Source organism: Chlamydotis macqueenii, chromosome 4, assembly GCF_036417535.1.
Source record: "Chlamydotis macqueenii isolate bChlMac1 chromosome 4, bChlMac1.mat, whole genome shotgun sequence".
Lineage (NCBI taxonomy): Eukaryota > Metazoa > Chordata > Aves > Otidiformes > Otididae > Chlamydotis > Chlamydotis macqueenii.
Genome location: NC_141559.1, coordinates 44,057,678 through 44,084,347, shown reverse-complemented (window position 1 = coordinate 44,084,347; position 26,670 = coordinate 44,057,678). Strand labels below are relative to the sequence as shown.

General features: G+C 38.1%; 2 protein-coding genes across 2 annotated transcripts in view; one reads left to right on the top strand and one right to left on the bottom strand.

Moving 5' to 3' along the window:
- SCRG1 (stimulator of chondrogenesis 1) overlaps positions 1 to 26,670 on the top strand; it is a 780,146-nt gene that overhangs the window by 191,277 nt on the left and 562,199 nt on the right. The gene's annotated exons all lie outside the window — the stretch shown is intronic.
- The window catches only part of GALNTL6 (polypeptide N-acetylgalactosaminyltransferase like 6), a 487,857-nt gene that overhangs the window by 42,975 nt on the left and 418,212 nt on the right, over positions 1 to 26,670 (bottom strand). The window contains exon 7 of the mRNA XM_086746397.1: positions 2,799 to 2,916. Coding sequence (XP_086602523.1) covers positions 2,799 to 2,916 — 118 coding nt within the window. The remainder of the gene's footprint in view (positions 1 to 2,798; positions 2,917 to 26,670) is intronic.

The window sequence follows — 26,670 nt, the reverse complement described above, 5'->3', positions numbered from 1 at the left end:
GGTGCTTTTCCTTAATAGGACCTTGATTGTTAAGTGATCTTTTCCCTCTATAATGTGTGCATCCTTCTGTGGAATGAAGTTTCCAGGAAATTCTTCTCCAAATGAAATTAGTCCAGAGAATATAAAACATCTACTGTTTTTTAAACATTTTTGCATGCTTGGCACGAGTGAATTTGGACATATAAACATGATATTTGACACATACATTTGTGAAAAATCTTCCTGAACATACCAGTTCAAGATGAACCAGACACTACTTCATTTCAACTCTTGCTCTGGCACGCATCCCTCCATAACTACATCGCTGTATTTGCATTAACCACAAGAATCCCCAGTCTGACACTGGGAAGGTCATGTCATCAGCATGGTCTCCATTTATAGTAGATAGACTGTTTACTTATTTAGCCTTATACTGCAGCTTTTGCACAAATGAATCTCAAAAGTTAAAAACAAGGCATATGAAGAACATAAAAGGAACATTGTGTCTGTCTCAGAGGTTAAAGATCAGCCTGAAACAGTCCTCTAAATACAAATTTCCCACAATTATGCGACATTTCAAATTGTCCTCTTTTTGCAACTTCTTAATGAAAAGCAGTCATATTTTTACAAAATACTTAAGAATTAGTTAAATCAAAGAAGAAATGAAGGAGAACAGCTAACTATCTGGTGGTGAGAGATGTTCTTGAGGCAGCATACTCCAAATAATTATTTGTCAAGAAAAATAACATAAATGTGAGATGACATCAACATGGGGCACCCATCCTATGACACTTCCACAGGCCATAGATGTGGACATTCTAAGTAAAGGTAAGATGTAGTTTCAGACCCACTCAAGCAGCTGAGGAAACTGAACCAGGGTGGTTGTCTGGCTTTTTCACTGACTTTGTGAATAACAGAGAGATGGCAAGTGCACCATCTTCCCAAGTTTTGTGATTAAAGCCAGTAAATTAAACTGTCTGGCTAACTTGTCCTCATTTCAATAAGTTTTAAGATGACTGAATCTATAGCTACAGCAGAAACTGTTGAAGCAGAAACCTTTCCCAAGCTGATATTGGTGATTCTGCTATAATAAAACCCAGTCCTTTCTGTTTCTCCCTCCTGCCTCTGTGATTTTTCTCGCATTTTTTTGTCATCCCAAATCAAACAGCAGTCATCTTTTTAAAACTTACATCTGTTACATTCTCCCAATAGAAAGTTGTTCCTATTTGGTAATAATTTTTAATGAGTATTTTTTTTCTTCTTTTAATACTAATAAGAAAGGACAGGGACCCTAAGGTCAGTATATACTAATGAAATGAATCAGGAGATATGACTGAAATAAGATCCAGTGTAACACAGCTGCCTCCAAAAAAAATCTGTCACTTGAGCAAAACACACTGGGACAATCTAGTATCTCGATTTCCAGTGCTGTTACCATGGTTTCTATATAAAGACTGGAGAGCATTACAAGTATACTCTTTGTGATGACAAATAAAAGGAATATTTGAAACAAGATAATAAAATAATGAGTGACCTGTCAGAGACCATTGTGACAGCTATTAGTGACTACTTATATTTGCCTCTGAAACAATCTAAATGGATAGAAGGTAAATCAATATATTCTAAATACACTGTCTAGCTACTGGGTTTCCCCTGTCTTCCTGTTCTATTTTGCTGGGGTATAAAAATGATTCGGAGAAACATGAGAGTAGCACAGTTAATACAAACCATTTTGCTGTCCTGATAACTCCTGTAAAGACAGCCTGGCAGTCCACTGTTGGGTCACGCTGTGTGTTTTGTTCAACTGAATGCCCTCAGCTCTGTTGTTTTAATTGCTGTTGAAACTCAGATTCAGCAAGATATATGATATTAGTCATGGCTGACATACAAAATTTATTTACTGAGCTTTACAGTGTCAGAGTTTGGAAGTAGGCTAGAAAGATCCTGAAGCTAAATGTGAATTCTAATTTCAGTTCCAAGCTTCATCCAAATGTGCTTGACTCAATTCATCTGTCATGAAAGTCTATCAATGCAAATTGAAAATCTCTGCATGTAGAGGCCATGGGGAAAACTTCTTATGTCTTTGGGTATACTGGAACACAATAAACTCAGTTTTCAAAATTAGACATATTAGTCCTCATCAAACTAATGCAAATAGCTATTTTACATGTGGAGAGTAACAAGACTTTCAACTCGACATGTAAAAGCCAAGTAATCGATTTGAATACACATGTTCACATAGAAGATATAAGAATATACCATGGCTGGTTGTACATAACCTGAGCACTTGAAAATTCCCTATATATTTTGCCATTACAATAATTCAAATGCAATTTAAAAATAATCTGATTTTGAAAAGCTGGCCTGTAGTTAACAGCTGAGAGCAGCTGAGCTGATCTAGTGTTAGATCACTAACACTGCTGCTGAAAGGGGTCCTTCCTACAACTTTCTCTTTTCATTTCCACCCATTTCCCTGAGCTGACTCCAGGGGACCCTGTCCCCAGATATGACTAAACTTGTTCATCTGGGCAGAAAATTATGGAGAAGACCTGATGAAGGGAACAAGGTAGAACTTAATTCTTTGATGGTGGTAAGGTACTAACATTTTCACAGGGAACTGCACTCTGTGATTTTTGAAGCATATATTTATGGCATAATCCTCTGTGAAATTCGTGGGAATTCCTAAAGAAAAAAGTAGTATTGCACTAAATTAATTTTAGTTAAAAGACAAAAGCCAGTATGAATCAAAGCACGACGATAACATGAGTCTTGCACCAAACAAGTAAGGAAGTATCATATAAGGTGACTTGATGACTTACCTTAAAGGAGATTTCATACTGCTCTCCTCCCCATATTTCTAATCCTGGATCATAGCCTCCCAGCTCCCAAAACCATTTCCGGTTAACTGCAAATAGACCTCCAGCCATTACAGGAGACCTGAAGGATGAATAAAACAATACAAACAGTAATTAAGATGTTTGGACCATGTGCATGTGTGCCTAGGTGTGTGTTTGTGTGAATGAAGGTGGTCTGGCTTCCACAATTGCAAAGCTATGGCAGGCATAGACAAAAGGTACTCTAATCAAACATTTACCTTCATTCACCCCAAAATGCACTCTAGATGAGACAGGCAATGTGATGGACATGTAAATAGATATGAAGCATGGTAGATAGTCATGCACAAATTCCTTTAAAAAAAAAAATCCGTTCATTACTAAATAAACCCATATAAGAGAAAAAGAAAAGGACTCTGAAAATTTGACAAAGTATTTAATGTAGTCTCAGTACTCTACGTGAAGTAACTCACATTTGAAAGTTAGCAAAACTTTTCAATTCCTTTCAGTCTTGTGAGTGCTGGCTAGAGAAGGGCAGAAATGTGACAGCGAATGGCTACAGAGCAGCTGTTGGGAATTAAAAATCTGCTTTTCTACAGCACCATTTAAAACTCCTAAACTTTGTCTCACAGTGGTAATTTAACTCATAGGCAAATAATTTGCTATGTTTCCCGTGTTTCCATTTATTGCACGAATAAACATATGGAATTTAATTGAATTAACTTTCCCATAGATAATATAGAAAACAAATGGGATATCTAAAGTTAGTGTTAGAGAATATTAATGAAATATGCATTTTAAATTTACAAACAGTAATTTTGTACTGGAAACTAAGCCAGATTTTCCTTTTTTTCACTACCAAGAAGATCATGTTTCTAATGCAGTAAATACGCTGACAACTCTCAGGATTTAACTGTTGCTCACTGATTCCTTGAAGTTGCAGTGAATGGGGGATACAAAGGGATCTACACTGAACAGTGAGGAGACAACAGGCTGAAGAAAGTCTAATGCAAGTGCAATGTCAATTAATGCAGGTCAACATGCGCATAATTAGTTTCAGAGCAAGAGGCTGGAAGGAACACATTCCTGTTGATGGCTGGTCAGCAAGAGAAAAGACAGGTAACTCTCCCTATGTAGAGAGACCTGGATGGCTTCCAGGCAGTGCTTCCTTCCTTCACCCTTTGCCACTGATTTAGGACTTGGCGGTGAATTTAGGACTGGTAGGTAGCACAGGAATCATGCATAAGTTAGAAGTTTATTAAAGAGGACATCATAGAATCATAGAGTGGTTAGGGTGGGAGGGACCTTTAAAGTCCATCTAGTCCAACCCCCCTGCAAGGACAAGGGACATCTTCGACTAGAGCAGGTTACTCAGAGCCTCATCCAATCTGGCCTTGAATGTTTCCAGGGATGGGGCATCCACCACCTCTCTGGGCAACCTGTTCCAGTGTTCTACCACACTCAGTGTAAAAAATTTTTTCCTAATATCTAATCTAAATCTACCTCCCTCTATTTTGAAACCATTACCTCATATCCTGTCACAACAGGCCCTACTGAACAGTCTCTCCTAGTCTTGCCTGTAGGCCCCCTTGAGGACATCAAGTTAATGGAACAACATTCTGCCATATTTTCTCTGTCTTAACACCGTAACACTTTTTTCTATTTCTATATTTCTATTTTCTACTTCTTTTTTCTATTTCTATTTTCTATATTTTATCCAAGCCAGTGAAGATGACAAAATAGCAAGTAGACAGTTGAGCGGTCTCTGTCACCATTAGTATGCCAGCAAATCCCTCCATGCATGAATGTTAAAAAATATCCTTTCATCTGCATTCATGGTAATGAAAAGTATTACACATTTTACTTTTCACTTCTATAAAAATATATATATATTTTCAATTATATCTTATATTAAACTACCCATTTTCACAAGTAGTGAGCTCTGTTTTTAACAGATTAATTCTGTTTTCCTTTAGAGATTGTATTTTTAAAAGCACATAGAAGCTTTGTGAAACAAAGCTGCAATATTCTAACTGGCAAGGCCATGCACCGTTACCTACACTGAATGCTAATACTTTTTTACTTTTATTGACATTTCATACCTCAAATATTGACTGTTCTTTCCACATATGAATAAATTCAATGGAGATTTTATTAGAAACCTTCCCCTGGGGATTCTGACTACTACAATACATTTTCAATTCCTACCGAAGTAAATCTAATTACAACATGCCCTTTGTGACTTCAGGTTCTAAATAATCAAAACACAACATCCTTTTATAAAGATGGACTTGCATGGAGAATGCTTATAACTAAATCTTTACTGGCAGAAGAAATGAAGTCCCAGAAACCACTGGGGAAATGCAGGATTTCTCTAATTCTCTTGGGTACAATAAGTTTCATGAGCATTTCTCTTGACACAGTGAATGGCCTACGAAGAAAACAATCCTCACAAGTGAATCAGATGGAAGATGAAAAAATTAAAGACTTCAAATTGTAAAACAATTGGCAGATACTTATAAATGACATTTTATAACCTGTTGATTTTACCAGTGGTAATATTGAGTAAAGAAACCCCTTGTTATTTAGATGCTAGTTCATGAGAGTTCAGAACATTTATGGCAACTAGAAAAAGCACCAAACAATGACTGGAACACTAGCACACTCATATTTCTTGCACCACTCACTTAAAAAAAAAAAAAAAAGATATTTCATGTAATGTTCCTCCATTCTTTTTTTTTTATTCCACAACATGTTCTGACATTTGTTGCTTTGCAGGAAGAGCAGTGGAGGGGACAAACAGGATGACTTTTTGGTTTTCATTGCACTGTGATGAGCAACAAGCTGTGTGAACATGACCACTTGGCACAGGATACCTATCCCACTCCATGCCACAAGCAGTTGCTGTTGAATAGGCCTTAAATTGTCTCCAAAATATGAAGACAAGATTCCAGTCCTACAATCATGACTGATATGAAAAGTCCTTTTGTAGGCAATAGGATCACTCACACAGATAAGAACAGAACTGCACTGAGCCCAAAGGAGAAGAATTAATCTCTTGTTTAATGGCTTCCATATGGAAATGTCAAATACAACGCTATGTCTGTAGAAGTCATTTTTCATTAAATCAGACTTGAGCTACTGTAGCATAATATTATGTGAGTAATTACAGTGGGAAGCTGAAAAGTAGTCAAAAACTTAAAAGGACAAAGACTCCCAAAACATCAGAAAAAGTGGAATGGCTAAAGTTGCTAAACTTAAAAAATATTTATAAAAACCTTCCACATGAGAAGTACTGCACAGACTCACTGACTATACCCAGAAGAACAATACTGCAAGGAAAAGCTGATCCAAAAATGGCCCAAGAGGTCACAGATTTCTGTGCTGAGATGGAAAAAGCGTTCAATTTAGTAGGAATGCAAAACAACCCCACCCCAACAAATTTTTTTTTTTTGAAAAAAAGATAAACTGAGGAAATGGCAGGCAAACACTTAATGTGAAAAGATAGCTTACAAACAGATTTAAAAAGAGCACTAAAAATGGTATAACAGTAGCTTAACTGTAGCCAGTAAATATTTTTTTAACTTCTTATAATTTACATGCAGAAGAAAAGAGACGATCTATGACTTTTCAAGGTAAGAGAAAGAATGACATGGATTTAAAAGGAGCATGAAGTTACTTGCCTTAGAATCAAATGTGGTTTATTGCAAACCAATAACTGCATGGCAGGGTTTGGCATCATAGAATCATAGAATCATAGAATGGTTAGGGTTGGAAGGGACCTTCAAAGGTCATCTAGTCCAACCCCCCTGCAAGGACCAGGGACATCCCCAACTAGATCAGGTTGCTCAGAGCCTCATCCAGCCTGGCCTTGAACGTTTCCAGGGATGGGGCCTCCACCACCTTTCTGGGCAACCTGTTCCAGTGTTCTATAACTCGCATCGTAAAAAATTTTTTCCTAATTTTCAATCTAAATCTACCCCTCTTGCATTGCAAGAGTGAAATATACAGTGGGCCTAAAGGATTCACAAAGATTTGAAAAGGAAAGAGGAGCTTTGTTAGCATGCAGAAGGACACTTAGGAAATGAAAATGGGAAAGCACTTGTGCTAGATGAAGTGTGCAGTAGGTACACTGATGCTGAGACTGAAAGATGCCCAATGTATGATACATCTGTGTGTCTCAATGTATGACACATCTCTTATGTCGGTAGATGAACGTAGGCTTGTGTCATCTATTATTCAACATAAAGAAAATATTACACTGTGCTTCGGTCATTGCTGAATTGAGATGCTTCTGCTTACTGCGGCGCTTTGGAAAGGACTGATAGGAATCACCTGCCTGGAACAGCTGAAGTTTGGTCAATATAATCACATCCAGTAAACGGCATATTGCACTCTGTGTAATCCAGACTGATTAAAGGCTCTGTGCTGAACTACTGAACAGAAACAGATGATCGCCAGAAAGAGGCATCACCTCATGCAGGATACAACAGACAAACTGATCCTCAGTGCCAAACCAACTGGCACACAGTACAAAACCAGAGGTAAATGTCAGCTTGTATTGGGAGTCAGTGCAGGGTCCTGTTGACCTTGTGGAGTCATGGATGAGACAGATGAGGAAGAAGGGAGCTGTGTTGCTGCTGGCACAGTGACAGTCCCAGAAATGACTGGTGACCTACTGAGCACTTTTTATAGTGAATTTCAATGTCTTGTTATTCAAGGAGAGTGCCTCTCCACCCTAGTGATACCACATGAAGCCACCTCAGAAGAGTGAATAAATTCAAATACCTTGTTTCAGTGTTACTGCTGTTGGTGCTCTCTGCAGTGATTCCTGATACTGCACCAGAACTTCTTAAAGCAAACAGCAGAAGCTGACACTAATCCTGTGTAATAAAAGGTTCTTATAAAACTAAAAATTAAAATCTATATATGTGTAAAGTAAGAGACAGACTTGGTCATTCATATGAAGTGAAGTGAATGTAGAAATAAGAGACACTGAAATTAAGATGAGTTGATCAGATGGCTAGGAAGTGATATAGATTCATTAAATAAATTACAAAAATATAAATGTAAAGGTTGCTCCAGCTAAAGATAAATTGAGGGACAGACTCCACACTGTGCACAGAAAAAGATGTTGATGTAGCTGGAACGAACGTGGATCAGACTTACTGAATTTTTCAAGAAGTAAAATAAAAAGCGGAATCTTTTATATACGTAACTCTCTAAACAAATATATTTAAAATGTATTTTTAAATGTACTGACTTTTTAACATGTAATACTTCTGTAAAGTACTGTTTTCTTTTAACTTTTATCCATTCTAACAATATGAATAACCTCCATGTTTACAAAATCATCAAAATTTAAAAAGTAAAACCTGTATCTGTGACATTAGCCTATGGGATTTAGTCTTTCTTTTTTTCCTCAAGAAAAAATTTCCAGTCTTCTGAATGACTTTTCCCTTTGATGAAGTTCTGCTCCTGTCTGTACCAAATGATCACATAGGTTTTGGAAACCACTCCATTCCTTATGTCCACATCATTATCTCCTTAGAGAGTCTAGAAACAATGTCTTAAAATACACAGCAGATCAACTAAGCAAAGATCTGTCTTCAACTTGATTTGCTCCCCATAAAAGCTGCCTCCACTCCAGCAGCTCATTCACTGTATGTTCAAGGCTGTCACCACAGTGCACTGTAAATTACCAGTTGATTTTTTTCCTCTGTTAACGTATGTAACTTGCAGTCCTAATTATAGTAAGGTGCCCCAGTAATTTTCACAAAGCAAACCAAAGCTACTCTCAGACAGATTTTAATTTGTAGATCTGTATCCCACTGTGCAGACTCCTTCTACATCTCCAGTTGTTTATTCTCTTATTAAACTATTGTATTGTCACTCTTAAGCGGTTAGCATATTCTTACATTAATTTTTCTTTGCCATATCTTTCTAATGAGTTGTCTGCAAAATCCATCACATGTTGATAGATTTAATATAGATGCACACTATCTCCATCTTACCTACAATAAATACCTGAGTGTATGCATACACGTTTGATACTTTTCTGCTCACTGGCATACAGTCAACTATTTCACAAGTGGTAATTAAATTGTGAGATAACTGTCCTTTAAGAGGCATACCCCTAAAATTTCACCCATGTTTATTTCTGTGCTAATTTTTCTCCCAATATTTTTCCACAAACAATCTCTAAAATACGCTAAAAGACCACTCACCTGTAGGCTAGCACAAAATGATTAACTTTGCAATGACAAATATCTTGCTTTTCAAGCAATTCCATTGAAATTCTATTCAATGTTGACAATAAAATAATTCCCTTTTCCAGAACAGAGTTGTGTTCAGATTTAGCAGAGACCCATTATGTTTTAAATTAAAGCAACATCTTTGCTGGACAACTCAAACCTGTGAAATACTAGTGTGGCAGAAGAGTGGGCATGTACCCAACAATACTAGTGAAAGTAACTGCTTGTGACAGGTTGTGATAAATTCACACAAGCTTTCCCTGACTCTCTACCACTTCCCAGAGCAGAAGGCACTACTATGCAGGATAAAGATCAGGGCTAATTTACTTTGACTCATAATTTTGTAGCCTGCATCTCCACACAATCAACAGTGTCTCTACTAAAATTGCAGCAAGGCCTCATTTTGATGCCAAATATGGCAAATTTCTCATGACCAACAGAGTTAAAAAAAATTAATTAAAATTTGCAATCTTATGTAGCGATTGTTGTTGGAGATTACAAAAGTGCTACACAATCATTAGTTTAATTACATGAAATTTGTGTAAGTGGCATTATACCCGTCACACTTACTTTAATTTTTTTTTTTTTTTTTGGTATTGAAACAAATATTTTTTACAGATACGAAAAAGACAGAAAAAGGTATCAGGTTTCTTTCTACATAACCTATCAGTTAAAATCATATTAAAATAGATCATTGTGCTGAAACACGCAGCAGCCAAGTTGTATCACTTAAAATTATCTCTCAAGTCCCTATATAATGACATTTCATTTTTTAACTACATTTTTGTTGGGGAAACATTAAGATAAACCCCCATTCTTCTCCAATGGACAGCCAGAAAGTCAGCTGCAGAGAGTCAGCTACTAGGAAAGCTGTAAAAGCTCTTAAGGTTCAGTTTATAAATATCTGCACTGTGATTTAATCACATGGCTTCTTTGCCTATTTTGCATATTTTTATTATCACGTTGCTAAACTTAATTGAAAAAATCACACTGTAAAAGAGTGATGAGCCCTTACGTGGGTAATGATGTTGAGGTCCATTTGGCCTTCCCTCTCATATTTAGAAAATTAATGGAGCTGAAGAGGTGAGTCAGTTGGGTAGAGATGAAAGACTTCGAAAAGAAGGCTTCCCCTTCTTGTAATTACCTCTCATAATCCAAGGGAAATCTATCTGAATTATTGCTAGAGGAGATATACAGGTCTCAAACTAAGGAGGTGGGTCAGCAGAAATGAGCATCCTGAAGTAAAAAGAAAATGAAAGCCTCACAAAATGTCCTACAGGCAAAAGTGTTCAGAAGGATAAAACAAGCAAAAGAACAGCTGGAATATTATGCTGCAAGTCATATTAAAAAGATGAGTCCAATACATGAGCAGTCTTACAAGACTGAGGTCTCAGTACTGTAAAAGAAAGAAAGGTGAACTGAGGGCATGAGCCACATTCATGTCATAAGCAGGCACGGATCTTGGACGTGCAGAGTTCAATGGCAGCAAAAAAACCATCAGCCTATTAGTAAGAAGTAAGAACTGTTGGGCAAACGCCCAACCATGAAGCAAAATTGGACACAACTATTTATAATATCTTTTCATATCAATGGGTATAATTTCTGTTAAGGGTTGGCTTTTGGTAAGCTTCACTTTGAAGCATATCTAAAACTAAACACAAAAAAGATTTTTGTCTTCTTTTTAAAGGACATACTCTTTTTCAACTTGTCTAGATTCTCAACTATACCAGCTTCTGTATTTAAAGTTAACTCAAGGTCAGAATCCAAACAGATAAGTAGTGTTTTGCACAAACTAAGAACTTCAGAAGTGGAGGAAGTCACCCTGTTTCTGGTTCTTGTGAAAATCCAATTATTTTGATTATGAAGGCACAATGAACCTCCTACTATAATCTTTTCCCTCTGGGTTATTATGAAACATGTGGCTGGAATGTTAAGGCAATGCCAATACTCTAACCTGAGTGTACATCTTACTTTTAAACAGGAAAAATCTGTTCAAGCTAACAAGGAAATTCATGTCTATGGAAAGTAACACTTAGGTAAATTGACATCGCATTTGAGATTGAACTTCTATTTTCAAATAAGGAAGAGAGTCAGCATCACATCCTTAGATTATCCATCCTGGTTGCACATTAACTCCATCACCACCTGCCAGGCGTTAGGGAACAATAACAGTTCACTAAATCCCATCACTACCTTCAAGGATGTTCTCTCAGAATAAATGAGGGCAGTAGCCGAACAGAATTACTACCCAATTACAGTGCTATCTTCCCCTCTTTAGATGTAGGGGTATAAACCACAGAACTGTCTACCCTTTCCAGTGCTTATTTTTGCTTTATTGATTTACTTATGCCCAGTACAGGATCATAAGCAAAGTTTAAACTCAAGGAGAAAATTTTAAATTTCATTAAAGACAATAAATGATTCCTTTTAAAACGCAGTGACTGGCCCAAACATATGTTCTTTGATATTTCTTATTTCCAAAATAGTCCTTTACTCCAGACCTTGTCCTTCCAAGACAGAGTCCTAGAGAAATAATGGTAACAAATACAACTGGTTAGCAGTCCGCTGTTAAAAGTTGCAGGTGATTACTATAACTCTATGACTCTGATTTCTATAACTCTAAAACATTATGGACTTATTCCAGATTAAAGTAGATTTAAGGGCACCACATCCCAGAAAAAAATAACTTTGCTCATAACGTGTAAAAGGGACTTCACAACCGAGGATTACAGACTGCCCCAGGAACTGCCTTTCTTACACTGCTTGCACCTTCCAGCAAAACTTCACGGGTGACCAAACCGGCTGGACCACACAGCGCTCCGGCAGCGCTGCTCACCGCAGCATCCACTCTGGAGGCAGGACCAGTGGGGCCGTGCCCATCAGGCCTGCCTTGTCTCCTGTGCCATGTGCACTCCACGGGGGCTGGTAGAACAGTTGCTCGCGTCTTTTTATGGATGCCAGGCGAGGAAAAGAGGTCATTCTCACAACCGTACTACATGCTACTGTGTACCGTCGTATGCATACTTTGCAATTATTGGAAAATTTTGAAAAAAGACTAAAAAGGCAGCTGAATTACAATCACCACCATAAACTCCAAACAAAACAGAAGTCTTTTTGTCTTTTCTGGCTCTCCTGCAGTATTTCAGACTGAAGCTTTATTTGTGTAACACGGAAAGATTAAGGCAGGCAAATACGAAGAGTTAGTATTGAAGCACTGCAAGGAAAAGGCAATAGAGTTACAATGGGTTTTATTTCTTGTTCATCCCACTGTTCACACACCAGATTAGACTGAATAGTTAGTGAAGGCCACTTCCAGAACATTTTTGAGTGGCAAAGATTTCAAATAAGTGGAAGTATAGTTACAATAACCTGCTCCTGGTTTTTTAGCCAAGTCTTTTAAAATACTGCTGCCTAGCATGCTGATGGAATCGGCTTCTCCTCAGGGTCCCACAAACTACCACTAGCGACTCTGATTCAAGCAGACAGAGCCCTCACACTTGGCTAAGTGGATGAGACACACAGTTAATGATACAGCTTGTGATCTGCCATGGAGCTGAGGATGCGATGCATATTCTTCCTTTGATCTGCTGTTCAGTAGCACTGCCAGCAACTGCCCCCACTCTACCCTTACGCACACGCGTTGCTTCAAACAGGAAGGAAATAGGGACAAAAGGTAATTTTAATATTTCATTTATAGCTGTCTTTGGAGGTTAATGCAGAAGCCTGAAATTATTACATGCTGACAGGGAGGAAGACTGGAGCCTGTGTAGCCATGCCATTGTTATAAAAAGTAGGTCAACCATTTGCCAGCGGTCAATGATTTCAAGAACGTTATTATTAAGTTATGAGAAGGCAAAAAAAGATGATGCCTGAAAAAGCAAATAAGTAGTCAAATGTATTCTGGGATCCCGGAAATGTACTCCTAGATGCATCACTGCTATTTATTAAAGCTCTATAACTTGATATGTTACCCTATTATGGAGGGTAATGGGGAGGCAGGCACTTAACTACAATGAAATTAGATTTCTCCTTGCCTGCACCAGAGGCACAACAATATTTTCTTGTAAAAACTGTGAAACAGTGAAAGCAGTTTTTCAAAAATGGACCTGACAGAAAAACACTGGCAAGCACTTCACAACGAAGGATGAAGGAGCTGAAAACTGATGGGGTTGAGCACTTCATTGTCCCATGACAGTATCTGCTTTTAATTTGATGTTTTTGTAAAGATGGGCAGACAGGGCTGTGGAAACCCAGGGAAATGAACCTTCCTGTTTTATCATCATAGTAAATCATATAAAAAAATAAATCTCCATTTGATAATAAAAATAAAATGGAAGTCTGGTCTAGGGATAGCTCTCCAGATTTGCATAAGCTCATTCACTCTGTACTACAAGTACATGGAAATGTGCCTTAACAATAATGAGCTAGAGAGAGAATATTGAGAGTGTGATCTATGGAAGATTAATATCTTTGAGATTTTGAACAGCAAAGCTTTCAGAAATTGCAGGAGATACCGAATAGCTCATTTTATTTCCTCAGAAGAGTTATATCTAATGTTTGGCTTTCAGAATTTGGATGTGAACTGGTTGTTTCCAAAAATAGTGTATAGACAGTTTTCATTAACTGTTAGTAAAATGTTCTGATGGCAAGAGTTGCTGACTGCTGTTACGAATGCTCACTTCTGTTATAAACTCCTTCAGCTATGTGAATATTTTGATATGCAGCTGAGAGGAAAATGTTCTATCTCAGTTGAAATATAACATTTTTTTGTTTACTCTAAATATAAGTGCATATTTACATAAGTGTCACAAGTACACTTATTACACTATTTACTAGTAAAGGGTCACATCTAGCAGTGAAGCACTAGAAATCTGAATGACTGAATACATGACTCTGCTTCCAACCAATGTGTCTTGTAAACCTGCAGCTGGGTCTTTAGATGGTTTAAGTGTATGAAGAATGCATTGCCAGCGAACTTACTGTTGTACATGAACTCTGGACCTGACCTTGAAGGAAAATAAGGATAATGAATTTGCCATGGAGTTCTGCTAATTTGTGCAAGCCATAGTCTAAACCATTCTGAACAAACCACATTTACTGCAGAAAGAAGAATCTCTACATACTGAAACTGCCCAAGCACAGAAGAGCACTGCCATCCAGTGAGATGGCCAACCTCTCAGACCCTAGGCATTGCATACTGAAATTTTCATATTGCCAGAAGGTCCAACATATATTTCTGAGAACAACAAGTCGAAGGGGACCTCTGGGAGTAATTCAAAGGCAGAATAATGGCAGTTCCTCAGAAAAAAAATCTGCCTCATGTGGGATAGGGCTGGACTAGGCACATGGCTGGCTTCTGGGTGACTCACTGGTAGAGACCGCAGCTGCCTTGCAGACTTTCTTCCTCCTGGGTCCAGAGGCTCACACTGCCCAGCTACCCTTGTGCCAGCATCGCCCCACTGTCTGCCATGTGATAGCACAAGGATCAGGAGGGGTCACCCTAACCTATATATATCTATAATAAAAATACTGCAAGAAAAATTTGAGAACTGAAAACAGTAATATATAAGCACTGCAACTGCATTAATTCAAATCCCAAGATTCCTGTCTATATTTGCTTCCAGGAAATACTGTTATTTCGAACTTATCTAGACTAACAGTATATGGATAAAATAAATTATATGTTTATTTTAAGAAATATCTGAAGAGTTTGAGAATTTTGGGGCAATCAGTCATCCCTGACTCATTTCCAAAAATTTGCTAGTGAAAGCCCTATCACTTCAGAATTAAATTAGAAAGCACACAAAAGGCATATCAAATCCTGAACTGGCAGGAAGGTAACCTGGACAGTAATAGGGACTCCTGCAACTGACCTATAAAGGCTTTATTGTCAAGAGTTTATAAAAAAAAACAAACCAAGAGCAAAGATAAACAGAAAAAGTAAGTCCTTAACAAAGAATCTGAATAATCTGTGATAGAAATGGCAGCTACCAGCCCCAAAGAAACTATCGTTTCATCTGATCTCCTCCATCATGGTCACATTCATCACCACAAACAAATGTGCTTTATATTGTCTAGATGGTTGCTGACAGATAGTCTCACTAACTAGATGACATTTATAGGAGGGAATTGGTAATACTGTTATCATTTTACAGACTACACAAAGAGTGCTCAGCGCTTCTGAGCCAACAGGTTTCTTAGCTCCTCGTGGAAATACATCAAATGCAGATTCAAAGAGGATTGTCAGTGGCTGCTTTCAGGCCCTGAATCCACACACTTTGAGGTATTTCCACTTTTCCTCAGCTTCTTCTCCTTGAATGCAGAGGCTGTCCTTGGAAGTGTGAACTGAATCTCAGTAAGAGATCAAGGTGCTGCTGTAACCCACGCTCAGCATCAGCGTATAGACTGGCTTCACACCTCTAATTATCTGTTTTCCCCAAGGATTCAAACTGCTCCATCTGCCCAGAAACTTCTCACCATGGGACATCACTTTAGCCCTGCAGGCACTTACATAACTTGTGTTTGTACTGCTCAGTAATCTAGTAATCCTTGAGATTATCGTCTGTTATTCAGTGGCAGCGGCCAGGGTCAGCACGGATTACGCCAACTGAAAAAAAGCTGTGTGCTTCTGAAGGATGTAAGTCCTCTGACGAGAGGACTGCCTGTGCCCTACACTGTCACCATAACCTCCTTTCTTTTTGATCTCTCAATCTGAGTCCCCTGATTACCTTGCTCTGACCCTGTCCTAGCTCGTACCCCAACTCCCCCCTGAGAAACTCTGCCACCTCCCCTGAGAAGGGGGGGCTCTCTGGGATGCTTCCCTCTCTTCCATGGCTTTCATTAGCAGTTTCACTCCCTCCAGTTAGGGCAGTCCTTCCTTTACTTTCATAAGCAAAAATATTCCCAGACTACCAGCTAAACAGAAATGGGAATTATGATGCCATAAACAGCAGGATAATAAATCTGAATATTTTGCTAACAAATACATTTTCAAACTACTCATCTCCAGCTAGCAGCAGAGAAGACAGCCCACAGAAACTGCAGAGAAGAACAGTAATTAGGTCAGTCTGACATTTCTGTCCTATGTTTGTGAAAATATTTTCCTGAAAACTTCAGTTATACAACAACCCATAACCAAACTTAATATACACAGTAAATTGTTGGCTGTCATTATTAGTAATAAGAGAGAAGAGTTACAGTTGCAAAGCAGCTGCTGTAGCATTCAGCCATATTCTGCTGGCAAACAAATAAAACTAATGAAAGATTTAAAGGAAGAATGCTATGCACAAGCGTTCTCAAACATGCAATTAAATATAAATTGCAAACCACAAATAAGTACATTATAAAACACAGAATTGCAGGTCAAAGATTGAAATTATTACCATTGACAGAATCACTTTTATAGCTTTCCTTCTGAAGGGCTACAAAGGATGCTATTCTTCTAAATGCTATGCTTATAAATAAAATGAAACAGAGCACTGCAAATACTTTCCCCTTATAACTGTACTTTAAAAGCAGAGCCATGCCTCCACTGTAATTACAGAAGATGCTACTCCATTAACAACTAATATCAGGAGCAAGTCGGAAAACAAACAAGCCAAAGGGAAAAAATCTGCTAAAAGAACCTCATTCATAATTTAGTTTGCTGTTTAGTGATGAGGCTTAATCTCTCAATGGAGGCAGAAAAGCAGTACAGCCACAACTAAGCTGTGTTTTGAGGTCAGGTGAAGTGGATTCCTGACAACAGGTTTCAATCACTTGCAGATGGAACTGTTCCTGGAGGCCAAAACGTGCTCTAGCTGCGAGATACAATCTCTTGACAAAGAGTAATAGCAAGAAAAAAAAGACTGAGTACATTTTCTTAGAAGAAGAATGAGCTTCACAGAGGTCAGCACTTTGTCTTTGTTGCTTCTCTTTCCAGAGCAGGGACAGCAACCTCAAGCAAATCTGACACAGCATACTCTGCATTAGTGGTTTTCTTCCTTCATACATTACTCTGTCTGTCCCAGTACCCTTTAGATACCTTCCCATTAATCTGGGAGTGGTTCATACACCTGCATTTCCCAAGGAGAAAACTCTGACTAGTCCAAATTCTCAGGTAGAAGCAACACACAAAACAACCTTCTTCTTCCTGGGTCACAGGGGAGGAACTCGCCTTGAGACTTGATTTTACTTTCTGTGGGATTTACTGAATCAGAGAGCAATGAAGCAAGAGATGAACTGTCCGTTTGGGGTTCAGTTTTTAAAGATGACTGGTGTGGGACACAGACTCTGTACCAACTGTACAGGTGCCACCTGAAGTAATGACTATGAAGAAAATGAAGAAACACTGAAAAAAGTCTTCCTATTTTTGCTTCTGGAACTTGAGGAACTCTGAAAGTACATGGTAGGTGCCAGCAAAAGATCCATGTACGCACCCCTGGTAGTTCTTCAAGATCAACGCGTTATTTGCTGTACGCTAATAATAAAGACGGGTGCTAGGCCAAACTGCAAATGAATAATATGAGCCTCCACACACTCCTGCTGCCATGAGCAATGGTGTCCACATGATAAACACTATGCAACCGAGCCAATATTCCTACAATAGATCTTTGCATCTCTGTGGAATAATGAAGTTCACTCCACTGTCAAGATACGTTCAGAGCATGTGTCTATGTATTTCATTACCAAGACAAAAGCCAACAGCCAAGTATTCAGCAAGAAATATGTATTATGTTCTTGGCAAATAGTATAAAGTAATAAAAAGCTCCTGTTTCAGAGAAAGGAATATAGTCAAGAACATTTTTCTTCTTGCATGAAAGATTTTGAGTCTAGTTTTCCAGCTACAGAGTTTTATCGATGAAGTGCAGCTAATTTGTACTCTAGGTGGAGATTAATGTAAGAATTTTAAAATATATTTTCTAATAAGAAGTCAGCATTGCAGTAAGTAGCAAAACAGAAAAATAATCTATTTTCAGGCAGGGCATAGCTTGTCTGCTGATGTAAATAATCCTTTGAAATATCAATTCTTGCAAAAAGGTGTTTGTTTAGAAATTGATACATTAGGAGGGCTTTCCTCAGTCACCAGACTGTTCTAGCTGGGCCGGTATCCTACAGCCTCAGTGCAATTAGACATCCTGCATTCATGCCAGCCTAGCTAGCTGCTGAAAACACCTTATTTTAAGAAGAATTACTTTTAATTTTAAGGCTTAAAATACTGAGAATACTAAAGAAAAAGTTTTCAAGGCTACTATACAGGAAGCTACATTTAAAAATAATGACATATGACTTCACACATGCCCCTAAATGTTAACTTTGAATACACTGTTTGAACTTTTGCTTGAATTACCTTTCAGTACTATAACTCTTGATCTGTAAAATAAAACTTTTAAAAGTTAAATATTTCCTCTTATTGTAAGCCTTGCAAATGGCGTTTAACTTTATCACAAAAGGTTTAATTACGATGTTATACCTCCCTCTTAGGTAACAAACAAATAAATGAAGTACTTCAGCAGACTAAGAATGCTCTTTCCTACATCTCAGTCACTAAATAAAGCCCCTTGATGGAGCTGAAGAGTTCAAAAAATCACTAAGCACTCTTCTTTATCCATGTTTTCATCACAAAACAAATAGTTGTGCACAAGTAAACCAGCACCACTGAAGTTTGATACAGCATTCCTTAAAATATTAAGAGCTGATATACTGGATCGTCTTCTCCTTGATCACTTCACATACTGCCTTTGCCTGATGCAAACTTCAGTAAATAAAAAAAGGAGAGGACACAGCTACAACTTTTTGAAAAAACTGCCTGTCTCCATGGAGACAATTAATCACTATCCCCTTTTTAATGACCTTTTTCATATCAGAAAACAGATACTATGTCCTCCCTGTTCTAGATTAAACAACCGAAGTTCACCTGGGATCTCCAAATGACTACTGCATGGTTCCCAAGTATGGTGTCCAAATCTGGACACAGCATATAGTTTAAATTCTTTTTGTTGCCTAATCTCATGTTATTTTCTTCTAATAATTTCTTCAATTTGGCAAGACCAACTTGTATTTTGACCTTGTCTTCCCAATAATTTGTAACCTCCCTGCCAATGCCAGCTTGCTTGGTTTTAAAAAATTTACTATCTATTTATTGTTTAGATAATTAATGAAGACACTGACAAAATTAGGATGTGGGGTTCTGCAGAGACATTTGCCTCAGGGACCTGCATCAATATTTGAAACAATCTCACAGTTTAACATCCAACCATTCACATTCTTTATAAGCAATTTCTTCTCAACCTATTGCGTAGTCATCTGACAAAAGTTAAAGATGTATCCGCATTCTGTCAACTTTATGAGAAAGCAACACTAGCAAAACCAAAAGTCATGGAAGGAAGATCACATTTACTGCCTCCATATTCTTATAAGTATCCGAGTTCCTAATATTGCTTAACACATCTAATGACTTGCTGCTACCAAAGAGAGAGGACTCTCCTCTCAGTCCTTTGAATCTCCACACTGTAGCTTGCAGGTGTGTGGTCTCCTCCCTCAGCTTTGTCCTCCTCAAACTGCTTGATTCATTCAAATGCTAAAAAAGCAGACATTTTTTCCTGAGTGTATGAGGGGTTTTTTTTTTGCCATTTCAGTGAGTTTACACTGCTCCTGGAGATGGACACTGTAAAGCACAGGAGGCAGCACTAAGTCAGCACTGTGACAGACTGCCCAACAGCAGAAGCATCCTCTCCCCAGCCTGTTGGCAGTGAGCTGGTTGTATTCTCCCTGGGTCTCACAGCACCACACCCTCTATCAAAGAAGGAAATTAAAGTTCTATGACAGGGTCAATTCCTAATAAGCCTGTACTAATAATTTTATTATCTTTTAGATAACTGCAAGTGGATTATTTAGTATTTATTTTTCTATTTCCATGCTCAGAGAGCCTTATTAACTTCTTTCTGACTAGATGGTTTATAACAGCCTCCAAACACAGATTAAGTACTCTGTAATATCTACCACTGTCCTTTTCTTTTCCCTTCTTCCAGGGTCATTCAATAAACCTGCCTCTTGCCTGTCCCAAAATTTCATAGTAAGTATACATAATATTGTATACCACACAAATCCTCCTCCTTCTCACTCTCTAGATCAGATTTACAAATCATTGGGGAAACCCCTGTGTCTGCCGTACTTGACAGAGCACTCCTGGGGGCATTCTGAATTTCAGGCTGCTTCTGAGACCCAGAACAGTATGCCCACCCTTTCCAGTTATGCTGCATCCAGCAATATCATTTGCATCTGCAATGATGCCCCAGATCTGCAGGCTTCTGGTGCTTGAAATTAGAACTGCAGAATCACTGCAGTTTTGGAAGAACCTGGGGAAGCCACAGCCAGCATAAGCTCCGTCTCAAACAACTTTTCCCTGGCTCACTTCTGCTTGTTCTTGTTATTATCAGAGTGTGTTGACCCTACCTTCAGGGCAGGAAAGTGTGTCTGCAAGGTTGCAATCAGATTGATGACATCCAGTATTTCCCTCGGAGGACACCAGCTGGAGTGTCCCTGGAGCCAACTCTGACACCACTCCTGTAGGTAACTAATATGGACAGATGGCTAATTTGGCTTTAAGCCTGTCCTCCAGGATGCTCTACTCAGTAATCAAGCTTACTTCTGATAATGATAAAGCATAACAATTCTGACAAAACATTTGGTTTTATTCTTCTCACTTATTTTCCATAACATTGACATTTGCATTCAGAAATCTCGAATTCAAAACATTTTCCTTGATGAAATCAGTTTCTTTTTAGACTTACAAAATACTTGCAGCACACTTTTCTCCGAGAGTCCTTGTCAATCAAAATTCTTCCATTAATAATATTTTGAAATTTATCTTCATGGATCAAAAGTTCCATACTCTGAGCTGTATTTGTTGTGACCAGTCAACCGAGTCACCTGGTACGATACTGCTTTCTCCTTGCTTCCACGTAAATATACAGCTGCCCATTAGCTTTCCAATAAAGCCTGTACATAGAAACCTGAAATATAATTTCCATGCATTTTTGAGATAACAAAGCTATGTATGCATCAACTGAAGACAAACAGAAAGGGGTTGCAGCTGACATTAAATATTAGTGGAATTGATTTTTGTGTTATTTTCTTAAATTTATACACAATAGCTAAATGTCCAAAATATTTTAGGAAATGCTTGGGTTTTTTTTTTTTAATTTCTGCTAAAAAGCTAATTAACTAGTTAATTTAGTTAAATTATAAAGAAAGTTAACAGCTGGAGAAAATGGGGAAGAAGGTCCAAGATGTGGTAGCAAAATTTGGCCTCAATAGTCCTCTGTGGACACTTCCATTTGACTTTAACACTTCAGCACCTTAGTGTAGTGAGTTTAGTATGAGACAGTTTATAGACAATCGGAAGGTTGGCAAATTATTGACAAATTCAAATGCAGAGAGCTGCAAAAAGCATATGCATTAGCAGTGACATACAGCAATAAGAAGAAATACAGCCCTTCAAGTCCTGTATTCCTGTGGGAAAGTGCTATTTCTTTCCTCAAGACCCTAGGTGTAATAATGGTTCAAAATATCAAAGTTACCCAAATCCATAATGTCTAATTCTTTTGTCAAGACAACAAAGCGATATTTGCGACAATTACAATGATTTTTGCTCTGTTCCTAGCTTTACCACATGCCTCTCCAGTAAGTCACTTGTTCTGTGTTTCATCTATTAAATTCAATATTAATATCTTCCTACTTCAGTGGGATGCTTTGATAGCACAGTCACTAAAGCTTGTGATGCAAACAAAAACTTTCAAGAAAGATCTTCTTTAAAAGCTTCTAGTGAGAGGTCAAAGAAACAAAAAGTCATTTCTTTTCATTAGGTGCTCATGGAATTAACAAAATAATTTTCTCATTTAATTTCTTAAAACTTTGTTTCAATCCCAAGAGGGAGTGTGCCCATTGTCTTTCAGAGACTTTCAAGGGTTCATTTTAGCCAGCAGCCATCTAACAAATATCTGTCTTCCACAGGAAAAATCAAAGTGGGTTCACTTGGCACTGACCAAGGGATCAGCGGCAAAGCCTGTTTCTCCCATATAAATCAGTGACAGCAAAGACAGAGGTTATGTATTCTGCATACCTGTTAGCACATTTTGCCACAGATTAGAGGTGCATAATGATTGCCAAGAAGAACAATGCTTTTTAAGCTAAACCAGCCTATTCATATTGAAAGGAAATCAACTGGGAATACCTTGACTTTGCCATAAGACAAATATTAAAACCTAGATGCCCAATCAAAAGCTTACCAAGCTCCCAATCCTGAAATATCACTCCTTTTTTTTTTTTTAGCACAACATTGCTCCAGCAATGAAAGCAGTAGATCAAACATGAGCTAAATATTCTCATTATTATCTTGGTAAGAACTAAACTAATTTCAATTTGTAAAAAAGATGAGGCATGGAAAAAGAACCACCAAAGCATTTAACACATTGAGAAAGGGACTGTCCTTCCATTTCTGTTAAGAGCAAGACAGATGTAGGACAGATCACATTTCAGCATTAGTTTAAGTCTATCTGGTTTTACATATTTTTAGAGTTTTTTTTTTTCTCTGTTTCATACAATAGGAATTTTGTTATTAACTTGACCGAGGCCTGGATATCTTTTCTAGAGTTTCCTAGCCCTGCCTCCAGGTTCCTGTGAACTATAGCTGCTATTTTAAACTGCTATTCAAGTATTCACAAAGCAATGAATATATAATTTCTTTTTTTTCCTGTTTTTAACCATTGCTTATCTAATTATACTCTAGAGACACGATCTGACTTAGGAGGAGCAATGCTGAATAATTCAGAAATATGGAATATGAAATGGGCAGAAAGGAAAGCTGTCATGAAAATCCCCAGAGGTCTGTTTTAGCTAACAAATCTGACAGCACATCAGTTACCAGCCCTGCCTCTGGCACTGCAATGAGCTACTACTGCTCCAACTACTCTTATCATCTACAGATTTTTTTGAGTCCCAACAAGAGAATCTCCAAAGCAGTACATTCTTCAGACTGAAATACTTAACTTTGAAAAATGGATTAAGGACACCAAAGTTTACTTTCTCCATTACTATCATATCTCTGGAAAGAGGTATATTCTGTTAACATTACTCTTACAGGGATGGAAACCAAAGACCAAAAAAGGCTCAGAAAGGCAGAATTCTCCAAAGCAAATATTAACAGAGTCTGACCTTATGGCTAGCGCCAAGTTTATTTAAACAGATAGCAAACATACAAGACATCAGAAGTCTCAAGGTGTATTCTGAATATCAAAATGCTAGTCATTCCTGTCACGCTTCCAGCTGACAAAATTTACTTATTAAAATCTTGCTAAAATAAGGCTGACGAGTTGGGCTCAAAGAGTTACAGTAAATGAGCTTACATCAGGCTGGTGGCCAGTCACCAGTGGGGTTTCCTAGGGCTCAATTTTAGGGCCAGTTCTCTTCAATATTTTTATAAATGATCTGGACACAGGAATCAAACGTACGTTAAGTAAATTTGCTGATGATACTAAACTAGGAGGAGCTGTGGACTTCCTCAAGGGTAGAGAGGACTTACAGAGAGATCTAGATAGACTAGAGAGCTAGGCAGTCACCAACTGTATGAAATTAAACAAGAGCAAGTGGTGGATTCTCCACCTGGGATACGGCAATCCTGGTTATACATACAAATTGGGGGATGAAAGGCTGGAGAGCAGCCCTGTGGAAAGATATATGTGGGTCTGGGTTGATGGCAAGTTGAATATGAGTCAACAGTGTCCCCTGGCAGCCAAAAGGGCCAACCGTGTCCTAGGGTGCATCAAGCACAGCATAGCTAGCCAGTCGAGGGAGACGGTTGTCCCACTCTACACTGCACTGGTGCGGCCCCACCTCCGAGCAGGGTGTGCAGTTTTGGGTGCCTCGATATAAGAAAGACATCACACTGTTAGAGTGCATCCAGAGGAAGGCAACTGAGATGGTGAAAGATCTTGAGGCAAGACTTACAAGGAGCAGCTGAGGTCATTTGGCTTGATCAGCTTGGAGAAGAGAAGGCGGAGGGGAAACCTCACTGCAGTCTACAATGAAGCAATGGAGGGAGAGGTGCTATCTCCTCTCTCTGGTGATCAGCAATAAGACATGAAGAAATGGAATGAAGCTGCGTCAGGGGGAGCTCAGATTAGACATTAGGAAAAGGTTCTTCACTGAGAGGGTAGTTGGTCACTGGGAAAGGCTCCCCAGGGAAGTGGTCATGGCACCAAGCCTGTTAGAGTTCAAGGAGTTCAAGGACAACACTCTCAGTCATATGGTTTAGTTTTAGGTAGTCCTGCAAGGAGGAGGGAGTTGGACTCTATGATCCTTATCGGTTCCTTCCAGTTTGAGATATTCTATGATTCTAATATGCTCATCTATATTTTTCAAATATTTCAGAATGATTAACTGCTATAATTCTTCCCTTAAAAAAACATTGGTTTTCCATGCTATTACAATAACAATAATAAAATTAAATCACAAAAAAGAAAATTAATGTGTTTACTTGAGCTTTTTAATAAAACAGCATCCATGTTAAAGTCATGCTACCAAAGAGTTTAGAGTCAAAATAGCTTTTAACTTAGATTCACATGGACTGTCTACCCCTGCAAACAGTTAGTAGTTTAAGTGTAGAGATATTAAGTATTAGTTATATCAGGAAGGATCCAATAACTCAGAACACTCCTCCTCCCAACATACAAGGCCTATCCAAAATACTTCTGCCTCCAGCTTTACAAGAAGTATTCTCAGTGCCATGCTATTACTATCAACGATATTGTGGCAAATAAGAAAGTAAACCAAAAAACTATGTTAATTTCAAGCTTCATTAGAAATAGAAGTGAAAAACCAGCAACACTTACTGAATGAAAATGGACTCAATTTTGGAAAAGGAACATCAAAGTTCTCAGGGAACCTTTCAAATACATCTCATCTTGCTGCTCTCCTCTACATCTTGTGCCCATTACCTCATCAGAGTCAAGATTTGAACTTTTGCAAGAATAGCTGTTCTGAGTGTCTGAGATGTGCAAGGTCAGACAGTTCAGGAATGGATGAAAAAAGGTATCAGATAAGCTTTGGAAAGGGCAAATGCGACTTTAAGATCTATTAGTAGAGATCCTTCCAGCAGATATAGATCAATAGCACTGCTGAGGAGTATGATGCTGCATACAAATCTGGCCTGCTATTTTCAAAAAAGGAGAAATGAAGCTAAACTTAGAGCTGCGCCAGAATAATCAGAGGAATTATGAATCTGGTATTTTATGAGAAGAAGTTGAAGAAGTCCATCAAAATGAAGAGAGAAACAGGATGTGGTTTCTCTTCAGCAACAGACCAGGAGTTATCTGATAGATCAATTATTTTTAAACAACCCGGCTGCTTAGGTACGTTCAATTCATTTCCAGAAAAATCAGCATTTTCAGAGATCCGAGGCATCATCTCTGCTGCTGTCAAGTTGCAGGAAGCCCTCTAGTCCTGCTGATGTCATGGCTTTATGGTTTGAACTCCACTTTCTGCTTCAGTTCTGCTGTCAGGATATTTTGGATTCTCTATTATGTCCAGAATGTCATAACACACAGACGTTTACAAATTAATTTAATAAAGTTTCATAATTAACTTTATCCGAGTCAAATTAAATCATTAAAAATCAGCTATCTTGAGAACTACCGCTATCGTTTCACTAGGTAATTAATATTTCTGCTGGTGCCTATTGCTTACAGATACAGAGCAAAGTGCCTTTCAAGCTTCTTTCAGTTATCTCCCACATTTCTGAAAAATTTATTTTCCAGCTGGGTAATAGCTGTTTTTGCATTCAGGGCATACCCTTGTTTTTTTTTTATTTTTTCTTATTTCTGTAGCTATTTGAAGAAATTGCTCAGAGAAAAAAAAAGTTGAAGAAACCTACTTCATTTAGCATCTGAATTCTAGCACTATTTAACATGGGAAAATAATACTTAATTCTAAATGGCTCGTATGACTTTTTTGTATATGCACCTGATGGGGCATCTGATCTAAACTGAGTCTCCACAAAACTAACAGTGTATGTGTGGAAGAGTTACTATTACTCAGCCCAAGCATCACTAGAAATGCCCAAGCATTTCTAGTTTCATCACGTGCTGTACTGTATTTATTCTTTGTATGATTACTAGGGAGATTGCGTACTTAATATTCCTCACAACAGTTAAGATTTTACCAATGTAATTTTAAGTAGGAAGCTTCCTGAAGCCAGAGACTTGCCAATTCTGCAGAAATTAAGTAGATTCAGTAGAAATGCCAGTCAAAAGAATTTAAAGTGCAGGTAGAGAGGATGTGACTTCAACTCCCGCAGATGAATGCCCCATCATAACGAACAAGAAAGCAAAATCTTTGGAGAAAATGTAAAGTGTAAAAGAACACTCCATGCTGTAATTGTGTGTCTGTTTATTCTATGTTCTCCCCTTCTCCCTGGGGAAACGAGGAAAAGGTTATAGTGTCTAAAAGACAACAGAAGCGTGACAGATTCCATCTGGGGCTGAGAGGAGATGATATCCTGACCTGTGAGGAACAGTAGGAGGGAGTCATTTGAGATTCTGAAATATTCCATAACTATGAAGAGTCAA